Here is a 14,014-nt window from a genome sequence, read left to right on the forward strand (position 1 = left end):
TTGGCATCGTTGGAAATACTTGAATCCTTGGTTTAAAAAGTTACACACGTCTGTTATCAACTTCCATCAACTAATTTCTCAAAATTTTCAAATACCCTGATAATTCAGAAAAAAGACCATACACTGCATTCTGTGTTCCACAAGTTTTCCCTATTTTATCATCATCAATATACATTTTGAGCATTTTAATAAAACTATTGTTGCTTCATGATGGTGTTGTTGAGCTTTTCCACTATACTCAAAAGCGTAGCATTTCCTTCACAAGCTTCCCTCAATACCATAAACCTCCTTTCTATCTCAGGGAGTAACAACAAATCTTCTGCTTGATCAAGTTTTTGTTGATAACTTGCTGGCTTCTTATATTGTATTAGTTTGACCATCATACCCTATAATAAATATCATTTACACAACATATATAAATTCATAACCATACCCCTCAAAATTTATAAAATAAAAAACTAAAACATATACCTCATGCTCTGATTTACGTGAATAGTCACGAAGGATAGATTTAGCCAGCTTATTTCGCAATGAAACTTTATCACCAACATGATCACCAAATATGAAATCCGACAAATGGTGAATAACCAATGTGAATGAAACTGAATTTCTTGTTACTGATTTATCAAGAGCTCCACAAACCCATGATTTCACATATGCTTCCAGAAGCATTTCATCATCCTCGGGAGGTTCTAAGTAACCTTCTTCTTGGGATAAACATTTCTCTAATGGTGGCAAAAGCTCAAGAGCTCTAATATTTGATAATGCATTCCAAGTAGAAAGTCGAATTTGTCCTCCAACACAACGATGCAAATACATTGAAATTTGTCTCCCGTATAACAAATTACCATATGATGCTCCAGCAAAATTCTCCACAAGGGTTTCTATAAATGTGGTGTAACTATCGTGTATCTCCTGGTCAAACTTCAAAAAGTCAATGCTATTCTTTGACCCGATTTCTGAAATTTTTTTATCAAGAATTTTCCCATAAGACTCCTGTAAAGTGCTGTAAACGTCCCTAGTTTTCTCCTCTTCTAAAAGATCCAACCCCGCGAATAAAGTTACAGATAAAACATGAAGTTTCCAAATGACGGGAACGCCCTTGATGGAATTTGAAGAAACGTGATTGGATATTGCTTCAAGACCTAAAAGAAAGAAAAGCCCGGATCTTGCAACTTCAGGGAAGGTAGGTTTGACCGGAAGGTTGACCAAGTCAACGGTTGAGATCGGACTGAGGAACCAATGATTGGGAAGTGGTAGCCGTTGATGAGCCCATTCGGTTACCAAAGTTGACTGAATCGATTGGTCAACGTCTTCCTGAATGGTGTCGAGTGAAAATCTGGTCTTTTTGGAACTCGGATCGCTGGGTTTGACTTTTGATTTTGACTTTGACTTTTTGATATTCAGCCATCTGTTCTTATAATGAGAGATTAAATTCTCACTAAATGTTAAGAGCTCTTCTTCAGTATACTCCCACTCAAATGTTTTTTGATCAAGGGAATTACGAATACTGACATCAAGAAACTTGAGATTTGATGGTTGTAGTAAAATACCAAGTGTTTTGTCCATTATACCCCTGTCCCTGGGTCCCACAAGTAAAAGTAAGTCAAAAAGACAACTTATTCTCTCCACTGTAACTTCATTTGAGGGGTTTTTAAAATATATCTCAACCAACTGTAAAACCAATCTTGCGTCCATTTGTGCAACCAAAATGTTTGAAGACCAAAAACCACCGCCAGCTGCCCCCCATCCGACACCGACACCTGGCGCGGGCCCGCCTCTTCCAAACATTTCAACAGATTGTGAGAGTTGACCAGCAGAAGAAGTCAACTTCATGAAAGTTGTCATCTCAGATGTACAACACTCGAGTATGCCATCAGTAAGAATTTTCTCATGGATTGTTATATTGTCATGCTCGATTGAGGAAACTTTGTTCTCAGTGTTGTTTAGGTTAATCAACTTATTGATTAAGACAACAACGCTTATTAACCCATTAAGGCAACACACAGAGGCTAATGATGTTTCTTGATCGCTTTCATGTCTGCATTGACTCAGAAAGTCAAAGAAGGAATCTTTGTTGACTTTGTTAAAGCTCAAAAGCTCATTCTTGATTATGTGTAGTCCAATCTTTGGGACAAAATCGGGTAGCCATGGAAGCTTCTTAGAGTTATCTTCTGGAAACACACTTTTGAGAACACCAAAAAGCATGTGGAAAACAGCTGAAATCACCCATAACATGGGAGTCAACCCTTCTTTTTTTAGGGACAAAAAGGTAAATAACTCCGGATCACTTTTTAGTGATACCCATTTAAGTGCCAAATCAATCATGGGACCCACATTGCTCCAACTCCAAGTCTCTGAATGATCAATCTTTTTTAAGTAAAAATTTGGGAGTGTTCTTGTTAAACCCTCGAGGACCAAATATGCTTCGTTAGTGATGGAAAGGAATTCGTTAATGACGTTTTTGCCCCTCAATTTCTCAAAAGAGGGAACATCTAACCAAATGAAAAGGGCAGGGAACATGTCCGCAAAATAAGATGCACAATACCCGTATTGTAAGCAGACCTTCCAAAACCTTAGCTGTTCAATGAGCAAAGTTGACCAAAGTTTGACCTTTTCGGTTTCTTTATTCATCCAGTCATCAATACCCAAAGCACAACGATACAAATGCCACGTCAGCTTCTGGAAAGTTCCATTGTCTACAAATTCCTTACACCTCCCGGATTGAGCCAGTACCTTTTAACATAACAACATTTTTTTTAAAAGTTATATAATTTAAAGAAACAGATTTTGTGATTTTTAAGATGATTGTTGATTACATACCTTTATAAGTGTAACAGATTTTATCTTTATAAAGTCAACTCCCATTTGGTTATTTGTAGTGAATCTGTGGACAATAAGTTGAACTAATCTCTCACATTTCATGATTGCATCTGCACATGTAGGGGAATGTCTTGCTATTGCAACCAGTATGGAAATTAGGGTTTCTTCCAAAGCTGTTGAAGGGTCAGACTGAAAAACATATCATAGTATCAAGAATGAAGAATCGTCTTACAAGTCAAAAGTCAAAGAATGTTTGACCGAAAATTCAAACTTACCTCAAGTAGATAGCGAATTCTTGGAAGGATACCCATTCTAACTAACCCTGCTAAAATATCCTGTGTAGCAACCACAATGTCATCTTTTATTGTGTGTTCTTCTTCTTCATCACCCTCCTCATCCCTCATAATTTTATTAAAAGGAAAGATATTTGAGGGTTTAGTGTTGTATTTCCAAAATCCACCATGAAGAAAACCAACATCAATCTTGGGTCTACTTCTAAAGATGGGACCTGTATAGATATCCTTCTCATAAATTCCCGTTTTCTGAAAGCAAATTGAATGTTGTTAGCAATCAAGAGAGAAAATAGTCAAAGATAAGTTGACTAAAGTAAGTAACTTTACCTCAGAGATATTAAAAAAGTGCTCATTGAAATCATAGCTAAGAACACACTGAATGACTCTTGCACATGCGATAACCACAGAATTATGGTTGTCATCAAGACACATCCTACAAGTTTACAAAAAGAAGAGTGGTGAAGTTTGACTTTTGAGGTCAAACATATCAAAATTCAACTCAATAATAGAAAGTTTAGGATTCACCTGAGTGATAAAGCAAGTTCAGGTTCTGGGCCTAGTGCAAAAGCCCAAAGAGCCTCCCAGTCAACAATATTATTCTGATTACCAATTTTCAAAGTTGACCCTGTTTTGTTTCTGCAAATATTATCTTGTGCTTTATAAAGAACAGATGCAAGAAGATGCAATGCAAGAGCACGTTGTCCAGGGACCTAATATGAAAATATCATGTGAACCAAGAAGAATTATATGAGTTCATATTGTGTAATCAAGATTAATGAAACATACAATTACTCCACATTTTCCCAAATATGTAAACATCACAATGAAAAAGAAGAATATTAAGAGTTTATCATAATTTATAATTAACAAAACATACCACGCTTCTAGTGAGAGCTAGTGCTTCTTTAATGGTGTAACCAATAGCACTAGGGTCACCCTCAGTTCTAAGAAAGTCACGTTCTGCAGCATTTTCACTTCCATAAATACCCTCGGCAGATTCATTACCTATAACATGATTTGGAAACAAAAACAAGTCATTAACATCTAATGCACATATACAATAAGAATTCAGAACGGAAAAAAAAAATAGTCATCATTACCATAATCATTTAACACATCACCATCTAAAGAAAACCTTAAATCTCTTGCAGCCTCAACATTTGTGCTCCATGCATCCCATAAACTGCTGGCATTTGACTTACTTTCCAATCCAGTTGTTGAATGATTAGGGTTTGTTTTTATCATCTTTTGAGCATTATCAGTCTCTGAGATGACTGATTCTTTCTGATTCTTGGCATCAATGGAGGCAATAGCAGAGGTAGAACTTTTCTTACTCATTTTATCTTGTCCCCTTTTTTGCAATATCTTTATCAATGCAGGATCCATCTTCTTCATTATTTCAGCTTGAGCCTCTGTAATTTCATCAGTGGACATCTTCTCCAACCTTGCACGATTTTCAGCATCAATCTCACTCTCCATACTTGTAGAACCATGAGATGTTGGCATACTTAACTCCCCTACATCCATCATAATCTCATCTTTGGATTCTACCTTTACTTTTCTTGATATGTCCTTTGACTTGATGGTTGACTGTGTACCATTATCAAGATTACTTTCGACAGCATCAATACCAACATTGCCTGCGTTTTGCTTGTGGCTCTTTGGTACTTCTGAATTTGTGTTACCTGATTCCTTTTTTGGATCACTTGGTTTTGCACTACCATTATACTTGTGTTGTTTCTTGGTAGTATTATCATCATTTGTGAGTTCTTGCCATTGTTTAAGATCCAAATCTTTTTTTTGTTTCCTTTGAATGGGTTTAGCATTAGCAGCAACCAGATTAAAGTCTGTATGATCTCCATATTCTCCATCATCTTCATCATCTTTATCATGGATGCTTGAACTGCTAGTCCTTGGAGCCCAATGCTTTGAATAATAAACTTTGTATCAGTTTACCACACCAAAAGTTTCTTAGTAAGAGATAAAAAGGGTCGAATGACAAAGAACTGAAGAAAAACTTGATGTTACGCTTGATTGTGTGTTTATTGGTGGTAAAACCTTCTAAAACGAAGATGAAAAAAAGGTAGCAGGATGCTAGATGTTGATGCAGTGAACTCTGCTTTTATGTGCTATAAACGAGATCACATTACTATTTAAATTTTAAAGTGACATATACGTGAGATGATTATCACGTAAAAAGTTAACAGAAACATAGTGCACATTAGGAATCCATATAGATTCAATCATATACTGAAGTTACTTTAGTTACATATAAACACGAAAATAAATCCAAAGAAGTAACCGTTTCTATATTTTCATTTGAAAATGCAACTTATCTGAGAGAATATGAAAACAAACTGAACGAAGCGAAAAAACAAAAAAGGAGAAATGGAAATCATCTTACAGGTCCGTGAGAGCGGTGTCGAGCAACCGGAAACGGAAGAACAGTGACTTGAGGTTGTGACACCGGCGTGCTGAAACCTTTTTCAACTATACCACCTATTATGCTTGATGCAACATCTTTTTCACCGATTTGGAGGCCAAAACTCTTCTTCTTCTGGCTAGAAGATGAGTTTTCCCCATTTCTGTCTGATTTCTTCATTTTTTTTTTCAAATATATGTGAGAAACAGGATGGTTTTGTGTAATTATAACGTACAGATTGAGCTTTAATAGAAGAGAAATAATGAGCGGCGCTACTGGCGGAGAACGGGGACGACGACAATCACTCTAGTCGGGGTCCGGCGAGGGTTTTGACTAACGAGAAGGGAATTAAAGGTCTTTCTTATAGCTTTCCTTTGAATGAATTACAAATCTCGTCCCTACAACTGTTTCCAACTTACATATTTCATCCTTAATCGTATATTTTTCCATTTTTGTCATTTGTGTATATCATTTCTTAAACATTAAAATATCATATTTATCTAATTTAATTTCAAACTATCATAAACTTTCAAAATATTATATTTGTCCAAATTTTGTTATTAATATTTTTAAATATTTTATAATCAATTTAAATCTTTATTTATTATCAATGGACTATTATATATCCATCTTATCAATTGTTGGTTAAGAAGATTGGAGATTTCTTATTAGAAAAGAAAAGGCATCATGATATTTTTCCTTGTGGTGGCTTCTTTTTAGGCTGAATATAATCATGAAGTGTATCAAGAAATTGAAGGTTCATCTTATTTTTATTTTTTGGAAACGGCCATACTTTATTAAAGTGCCCCAGTCGACCAAGAAACTAGACAAGGGCAAAATGGGAAAACATTACAAGAATGTCAAAGTGACGTTTACAAAACAGAAAGATGAGACAACCTTCATTCATCCCAGTTGCAAAAATTACCAGAACCTCTAACTTTGATCCATAGGAACGACATTGACTTGATAATTTCCACTCCTCTGCTTGGTGTTGTGAATATGTCATGGAATATTCTATCATTCCTAAATTTCCAAATCCCCCATAATAGTCCATAGCAGATGACTATGAATCTCCTTCTTTGCTTCATACATTTTCCCCATGTGGCTGCAAATTGAATTAATTCACCGACACCTGTAACCGTAGGGGGGCAAATTCCACACCAGGTAAAAATCATCTCGCGCACATAAGTAGCAAAAGGGCAGTTAACTAACAGGTGATCAACCTGTTCGTCGGCACCAACGCAAGATCCACATAGAGAGGATGGAATGTTGATACCCCGACTCATTAAAGCCGATGATGTAGGAATTTGACCTAAAGAAGCTCTCCATATAAATACTACTACCTTAATTGGTGCAAGTTTGCACCAAATGATCGAAGATTGTGTAGCATGGTGAGGTGTGAGGTCAATTTTTTTACGAAGTGACTCCATAGTATACACTCCTTCTGTTGTTAGTTTGCATCTCCAGTGATCGTCACTCATCACCTGGTGTAAGGGGGCTGGAAACCGATTCATATGAAACTCTTTTAATTTGTTGTTGGTATGATCATTCACAATTAATTTTTCGAAATCTAACCGTGGAACTAACGGCAAATATTTAGACATTTAATTTGTTGTTGGTATGATCATTCACATTTAATTTGTTGTTGGTATGATCATTTCACAATTAAATTGACATTTAATTCGGTGAAAATTATTAATGAATTTGACGTTTAATTTGGAAGTTGAACTCTAATCGTGGGAATTAACTGCAAGTAGTTAGCATTATAGTTAATACTAAATTGAGAGTTATATTTAGTTTTGTATGACAGGTAATGGATTTTTTGTTTAAAATCAAAGTATGAAACAAAGTTCATATAATGGAATTTCTAATCGTTTAAAATCAAAAGGGCATGTAATTCCAAATAACCCCAATCAGTGTCAGGATAATGAAAATTCCAATTAAGAATCTTTCGCAAAAGGTTACTAAGTGGGTGCTTGAGATTGTTTCTCAAAATAGCTTATTAGCTTTTTGAAAAGCTAGTAAGCTAAAAAATTGTTTATGTATTTAAAAATTGTTTTTGAAACAGTTTTTTGGAGTTTTTTGCATAAGCACAATATTATTCAAACTACAAGACAACTTTAATTGTAGATAATTTGATACAAATTTATAAACTTCAAATTCCATAACCTATCAATTAATAAAATAGGGTATAATAGTCGGTTTATAATAAATAAGGATTTAATTATAAAATGTTTTAAAATATTAAAAATAATGATTTGAGCAAATAAGATATTTTGAAATTTTATAAAGGAGAAATATGATATATAAAAATTAGGTTGGTTAGATATGATATTTTAATGTTTAACAATGGTATATACAAAATTTTCTCTAAAATAAAAATACTATTAAATTCTTGACAATTTACGGTTATTTGACGTATAAAATAACTAAATAAGATAGGGCATTTTCGGCAAAACTAGTTGGTGGCATTTTATTAAATGTTATGTCAGATAGCTTTTAGATTTGGAGCGTTTTGTTTAAACTAAACGCTAAAAATTTGTAGTGTCAGTGCTCAAAGCGTTTTGTCTTATGCTAGAAGTTATAGGCTTACAAGTGTTCCATGTCGAACACGCCTAAGCGAGCAAATTGGATCTTGAGTTCCATGTGATAATGTTAAGCTAGGTTAAAATTTCACTCATTGTTATAAAGTTCAAACTCGATTCAAGAGTATTTAAGTTTGACACAATAAGTCAAATATTTTTGAAAATACTTCCATGTGAGCAACTATAGACATATACATTCTTTGTAGGCAAATTTTAGAGAAGCCTTATATTATTTTCAACATTTTACCTCAAAAATTATTATGAAAAAATTACATAACTCGTAATTTATTTATTTTAAGCTATGATTTTGATAGTCTTTAAAAACAGCTTGAAAACCATTTAAAATAAAATATGTGCCTAAAACGTAGTAATACTTTAAAAAATTTATCAGTAAAACTAATCGTAAAAAAGTATATGATAACAATATGCATAAGAAGCAAATGTAAAATGTAAATGTTATTTCAAACATAATATCCAACTGTTACTAAACCTCCTATAAGACCAAGCACCATCAATTATTATGGTGTTAATGTGCCACCACTACCTCTAAAAAGTAACAATATAGTATGGTGAAATATGTTGTATACTTGTATGTATGTATAATATGTATTCGGTTTGATATGTAGTCGTGTATTTAATAATATAGGGTAACTATGTAAGAATCGTAATGCATCGTTGTATAATTGATAGTGGATAGTAGTGTGATAGTTTTAGGTCAATATGTGAATAATACTGTGTAACAATGGCGTCAATATTAGGTGCATGTAGTCTTTCGGCCTTTATTTTCTATGTCTAAGGATCTTCTCATCGAAAAATTTATGAAAAAGAGAGTTCACTTTTAAATGTCCATCAAAAATATCATCCAAGATGATGATACCCTAAGTTATTGATATGAACCGACCAAAATTGACAAAAGTGTATCAGAGACAGCCTTGGTGACGATGGTGTTTATTCGTGAAATAGTCCAGTTACACGGGATTCCTCGCTCCATTGTTTCGGATCGGGATAAGATGTTCATCAGCCATTTTTGGAAAGAGCTATTCAAGTACTCAGGTACAATCCTGAAACACAGTACCGCTTATCATCCACAAACAGATGGCCAGACAAAAGTCGTCAATAGAAGTGTGGAAACTTACTTGCGTTGTTTTTCTTCCGCTCGACCAAAGGAATGGGTGAAATAGCTACTGTGGGCTCTGAGTATTGGTATAACACTTCATACCATTAAATTCAGATGACTCCGTTTAAGATTGAGAAAAGTGTATCAGAGGCGCAAGAAGCATTCTCCAGGGGCTATCTAATACTTTCCGTATTCTAAATTATTTATAGTAATTACATGGTCTTTGATTTTGTTTAGGATTCATCGTTTAGCGGAGGAGGCATAAATAAGGGGGGTTTAATCCGCCATTAAGGTAGAGAGTTTTTTTACACTGTTTATGTTTTCTGTTTGGAGACTCCCTGATTCTCGAAATTCAGGTTTCCCTTTACTGATTAATTGAAGCATTAGGTTATTTTTGATTCTGTTAATAAACTGGTCCTATCAGTTATCTAATCTCACGTTGTCAATATCCTTTTGAGTAGCATCTACCTGGAACAAAAACAAGATAAGGATACCCAATAATTCAAATGAGACAATTTTGTAGAATTCTAGTGTCCTTCATAAGCGTGGAACAAAATTAAAGATGCGGTATTTACTGAAAAGCCCTTGTAGCCTCTTCGCATAATTACATAATCACAACGTTTAAAGCGACCTGTCTCCTTCACCATCGAACCTCTGTCATCAATTATATTACTCTATTCCGTTCATCTTCTGTTAAATTAATACTTCTAAATATCTTTCCACTACAACCATACGAAGAAAGGGTTTGGCGCAATTGAATCAATTCCACACACTGGAACATATCCTATTCACAAAACCTAGATTCTACCCAATTATGCAGAAAAAAACAAGTTCAAACTCCTACATAAAATAACCACAACAAATAATTGATTTTTTTGAACCAAAAACATACACCCAAAAGCAATGATACCATAACGAACAAGCAGCAACATAAACCAAAAACAACGAATTATTGTAAGGAAAGAAAAAAAAAAAAAAAAAAAAAAAAGGTCAAACATTAAAATTTCTTTTCATTAGTCGAAATTTAGATGCTCACGAAACCATGAAGAGCATATGTACACTTTAATTTTTCGACTTCTGTCTTTGCTCGAATCCAATTAGATGTTAAGATGATTCAATCCATCCTGCAATTTCAAACATTCATCATATCAAAAACTTAGCACCTTAACCAATTCTGTCATTCTCATTGCCAAAACGGAGGGAAAAATAATGATTTTTTATTCCAACTTCTACTTCCATGAAAAAAAGAGATAGATATAAAGATTAATGGTGAAACAAATATGGTAAAAATGGGAAGACTTACTTCTAAAGCCACAGGATTCGAATGAAGCCATGGAGGGGGAGGCCAAAAGAGCTGAGAGTTAGCAGAATTATTAGCAATCGGCCCAATGCTACCACTCTCCAAATCAAACACACCCACACCACGATTCTTCATCAAACCATCATCTTCCCTGCTTAGCCCAGTGAAGAACACACAATTACCTTTGCATCCAGGGAAATCTGAAGCAGAAGCTGAAAACCCACAATTATCGCCTATAAACAGCATTCGATCACCCAAACTTTTCACCTCGATCCACCTCTGTTCTTCGTGATCCAACTTGTACACCTCAAGTTTCACAGTTCTTTCACTCATGAAACAATCGAAATCTTCATAAAACTCGTTCTCATCATCATAATCGAAATCATTGTCAGGTCCAACGCTCAAAAACTTATCAACCATGAACAATTCCCCCATGGATTCCAACAGAAACTTCTTATCCCCGCCGAACACAGAATTCGCTATGACCTTCAGTGTCGTCTCTGAATCCATAACCAGAACAACAGTCCTGCCGGTGATATCCACAGCGTAGAACTCCCCTTTATAGAATATAACGTCGTCGTAAGGCGACGGCAGATCGTTGATTATGTTCCATTTCTTCTCTCCGATTTTCAACAGAGCCAATCTTCCACTAGTGTGAATCGTCAATAACATGAACCCATTAACCCCCGACCTACAGAACGCAACCTTCTCCATATAAAGGGTTACGGAATCCCCAATTGAATTCGCATGAGGACGATAATTAATGTACTTTAAGACATACTCTTGGCCTAATTCCGTAACCCTGAAATTCAACAAATCAAGGGATCTAGGGAAATTAGGCAAGAGGGGGATGAAATCGGATCCAGTTAACGGATTCATGAGATGAGTTTTTGGGGGTTTGTCTCTTTCGACCTTGATTAGCCATGGAACGTGGGTTTGTTGAGAATCAGAATCGGGATCAGCTAACTCGACACGGAAGATGGTCCGTTTGGAGAGGCAGAAACCCCAGGTGGAATCGGAGATTCCGGTTTTTGGGAGAATCGGAAAACGGGAAGTGAAGAGTTGTATGGAGGATCGCCAGGAGGTGCAAACAGATCGGAAACGGACAAGATCGGTCTCGGAGTTGAGGTGTTTGGATATGAGATCAAGAAGCTCTCTCGGAAGTTGAGACCAGTCTGCCATTTTTACATGAATGATAATGAAAACAAATCACGAAATGGAGAGGTTTCATTCACACAAATTACAAAATAAAAACCAAAAAGAACATGTGATAAAGTATAAAATTCTTTAATTTGATTTTAACAAAAATGTTTGGTAATCTTCTAATTATTTTATTTGCTACGAAATTACGAAGAAGCTTGTAGGTGTGGTCCTTTTCTTGAATTTTTGTGATTAATACAAAATTTCAGAAATTTCAAAAAAAAAACATTAATTAAAGATTTTTTGCCTCACAAAAGAGAAACTGTTACCTACATGCATACATGTCTTCTTCTTCTTTTTTTTTTTTAATGCAACTCTTATTTAAATATGATTATCTATTGATTCCTAATTATTGGAATATTATGTTATTGATGATTTTATATAGTTGTTCATTAATATCAGTTCGAGTCGCGTGCAGTTTAAGTAGAAAATGTGGAATCTTTTGGTTCAGTGTAATCTTAAGACTTTAATGTAGAATCTTATTCTATAATCTAATATTATTATTTTTATCTTTGTTCCGCTATCTATCCAATTTACAAAATAATTTTAGAATATAATATGAAAAAAAAATGATAATCAACATGTATCATTCATTGTATTCGTATGATAAAATCCGCAAAAATATAAATTATTTATTTTATTAAACTAAGTAAAAGTTATTTGTTTCTTCAATAAGAAATAGTCAAATAGATTATAAATAATTAGTAGAAAAAGGGTCAATTCCTTTCCTTTAACGATCAAAGGGTTTTTTTTTTGTGTGTGCAATCTATTTTTATTCATAAAATATTCAATAACATGAGTATTTTAAAAAAATAAAAATTCTAAATCAGTTTATGTTTTTAATTTCTCAAAAATAATTGTTAGATGGTGATTTTATACAACAGTTCTTCCATTCAACATAACTTAAATTATAGTAAATAATTTTTAAAATATTTATTTTAGACAAAATTGCAAAAATGATCCCTATGGTTTGTCATTTTTTTTGGATAAGATCAAAAAAAAGTTTATTATCAAAAAATGTCTCTATTTGGTGGTTTTGTTGTGATTTTGGTCCCTACATCGTTAAGTTAAACAACATGACTGTTAATTTTTGGCAAATTACGGATTTACCCCCAAGGACTATTTCTGTAGTTTTATCTTTTTACCAAACTACAAGAACCAATTATGCAAATTTTCTTTTTCAATTTATTGAATTCTTTTAGTTAATTCTTTTTTAACTTCTTTCTTATTGTATTATTTTTTAGACAAAATTGCAAGAATGGTCACTGTGGTATGTTAAAACTAGCAACTTTGGTCCAAAATGGGTTTGGCTCGCAAGGATGGTCCAATAGTTTCGTTTTGTTACGAGTTTAGTCCAAAATTTTTAAAATTTTTATAATGACGGATTTGCCCTTGGTATTTTCCCTTTTTTAATTTTTTTATTATAGAAATCAAAAAAAGAAAAAGAAAAAAAAATCTCTCTATCTCTCTAATATCATCTCTTCATCTTGGGAGTTTGATTTTGGTCAATATTATCAAGTTCCAGAGAGAGAGAGAGAGAGAGAGAGAGAGAGAGTGTGTGTGTGTTAGGCGTGTCAAACCCAACAAATAATAGGGGTGCAATAGACTCCAAATACACTGCTTTAATGCACTAAAAAGTAGTACAAGGCAAGCAGGGTCGAACCACAGAGACACGGGACAAAAGTCTATACCTTTTTGCACAAGGTACTTTGGTCACAAATTGGGGTTTTGTTTGCAAAAGTCAAATAATGAAAATAACAATCTACTTTAAAAACATGCACAAAATAAAACAGATTTGTAAACAAATTGTAAAAGTGCTTCCAGTTCTAGTTCTCAATGTTGTTGTTCGACTTGATTATGACTTGATGTAATTCATGATTGTTATTCTAAGTTGGTACTGAAAGATATTAACACGCTCTAACACCTCTCGCTTGCCAAATTATCTAACCAAAACACGCTCTTTGACTAGACCTAGCTTTACTAATTCAACCTAAACACGCTCTTAGATTGTATTGAAAAACTGCATTAAGTTTTGTACAAGCTTCCCAACAATGTTCATTTCTTCTCATACGCTCGGAAGTGTGAAAACATGTGATATATGTTTTACAATAAGAAAACTTATTGCTTGTTACCAATTATTAACTTAATAGAACGATTAGGTGCCTTAAAAGTTAATTAACTGCACAAAAATTCAATTCATGAAAGTGGCCAATCAAACACAAATCAAATTCAAGGATTCTAGCTTAAACAAAAACATATTCACTAGAATAGAAT

At 34.0% G+C, this 14,014-nt stretch overlaps 2 protein-coding genes across 2 annotated transcripts; both read right to left on the minus strand.

The window, feature by feature from the left end:
* Positions 1–5,867, minus strand: IYO (RPAP1-like, carboxy-terminal protein). Its single transcript, XM_079030415.1, has 9 exons — positions 5,521–5,867; positions 4,217–5,042; positions 3,994–4,121; positions 3,642–3,826; positions 3,444–3,549; positions 3,099–3,365; positions 2,824–3,012; positions 472–2,736; positions 1–386 (listed from the first exon to the last, which is right to left on the minus strand). The coding sequence occupies exons 1-9, from the start codon at positions 5,716–5,718 to the stop codon at positions 195–197; spliced, it is 4,356 nt and encodes a 1,451-aa protein (XP_078886541.1). The 5' UTR covers positions 5,719–5,867; the 3' UTR covers positions 1–194.
* A 4,204-nt stretch (positions 5,868–10,071) lies between these two features.
* LOC145092476 (F-box SKIP23-like protein (DUF295)) lies at positions 10,072–11,829 on the minus strand. The gene is made up of 2 exons (XM_079030416.1): positions 10,544–11,829; positions 10,072–10,364 (listed from the first exon to the last, which is right to left on the minus strand). Exons 1-2 carry the CDS (start codon positions 11,720–11,722, stop codon positions 10,338–10,340), a joined length of 1,206 nt encoding a protein of 401 aa, XP_078886542.1. The 5' UTR covers positions 11,723–11,829; the 3' UTR covers positions 10,072–10,337.
* Positions 11,830–14,014: the final 2,185 nt, after the last annotated feature.

Source organism: Lactuca serriola, chromosome 3, assembly GCF_051521515.1.
Source record: "Lactuca serriola cultivar US96UC23 chromosome 3, Lser_US96UC23_V15, whole genome shotgun sequence".
In the NCBI taxonomy this organism is placed as follows: Eukaryota; Viridiplantae; Streptophyta; class Magnoliopsida; order Asterales; family Asteraceae; genus Lactuca; species Lactuca serriola.

Excerpts from the sequence above, each read along its gene's own strand:
- IYO (XM_079030415.1), bottom strand. The coding sequence starts at position 5,718 with ATGAAGAAATCAGACAGAAATGGGGAAAACTCATCTTCTAGCCAGAAG. Across the intron at positions 3,366-3,443 it reads ACTTTTTTAATATCTCTGAG|AAAACGGGAATTTATGAGAA; the intron begins GTAAAGTTACTT and ends ATTTGCTTTCAG. Across the intron at positions 387-471 it reads CACGTAAATCAGAGCATGAG|GGTATGATGGTCAAACTAAT; the intron begins GTATATGTTTTA and ends TATTTATTATAG.
- LOC145092476 (XM_079030416.1), bottom strand. The coding sequence starts at position 11,722 with ATGGCAGACTGGTCTCAACTTCCGAGAGAGCTTCTTGATCTCATATCC. Across the intron at positions 10,365-10,543 it reads CGAATCCTGTGGCTTTAGAA|GATGGATTGAATCATCTTAA; the intron begins GTAAGTCTTCCC and ends TTGAAATTGCAG.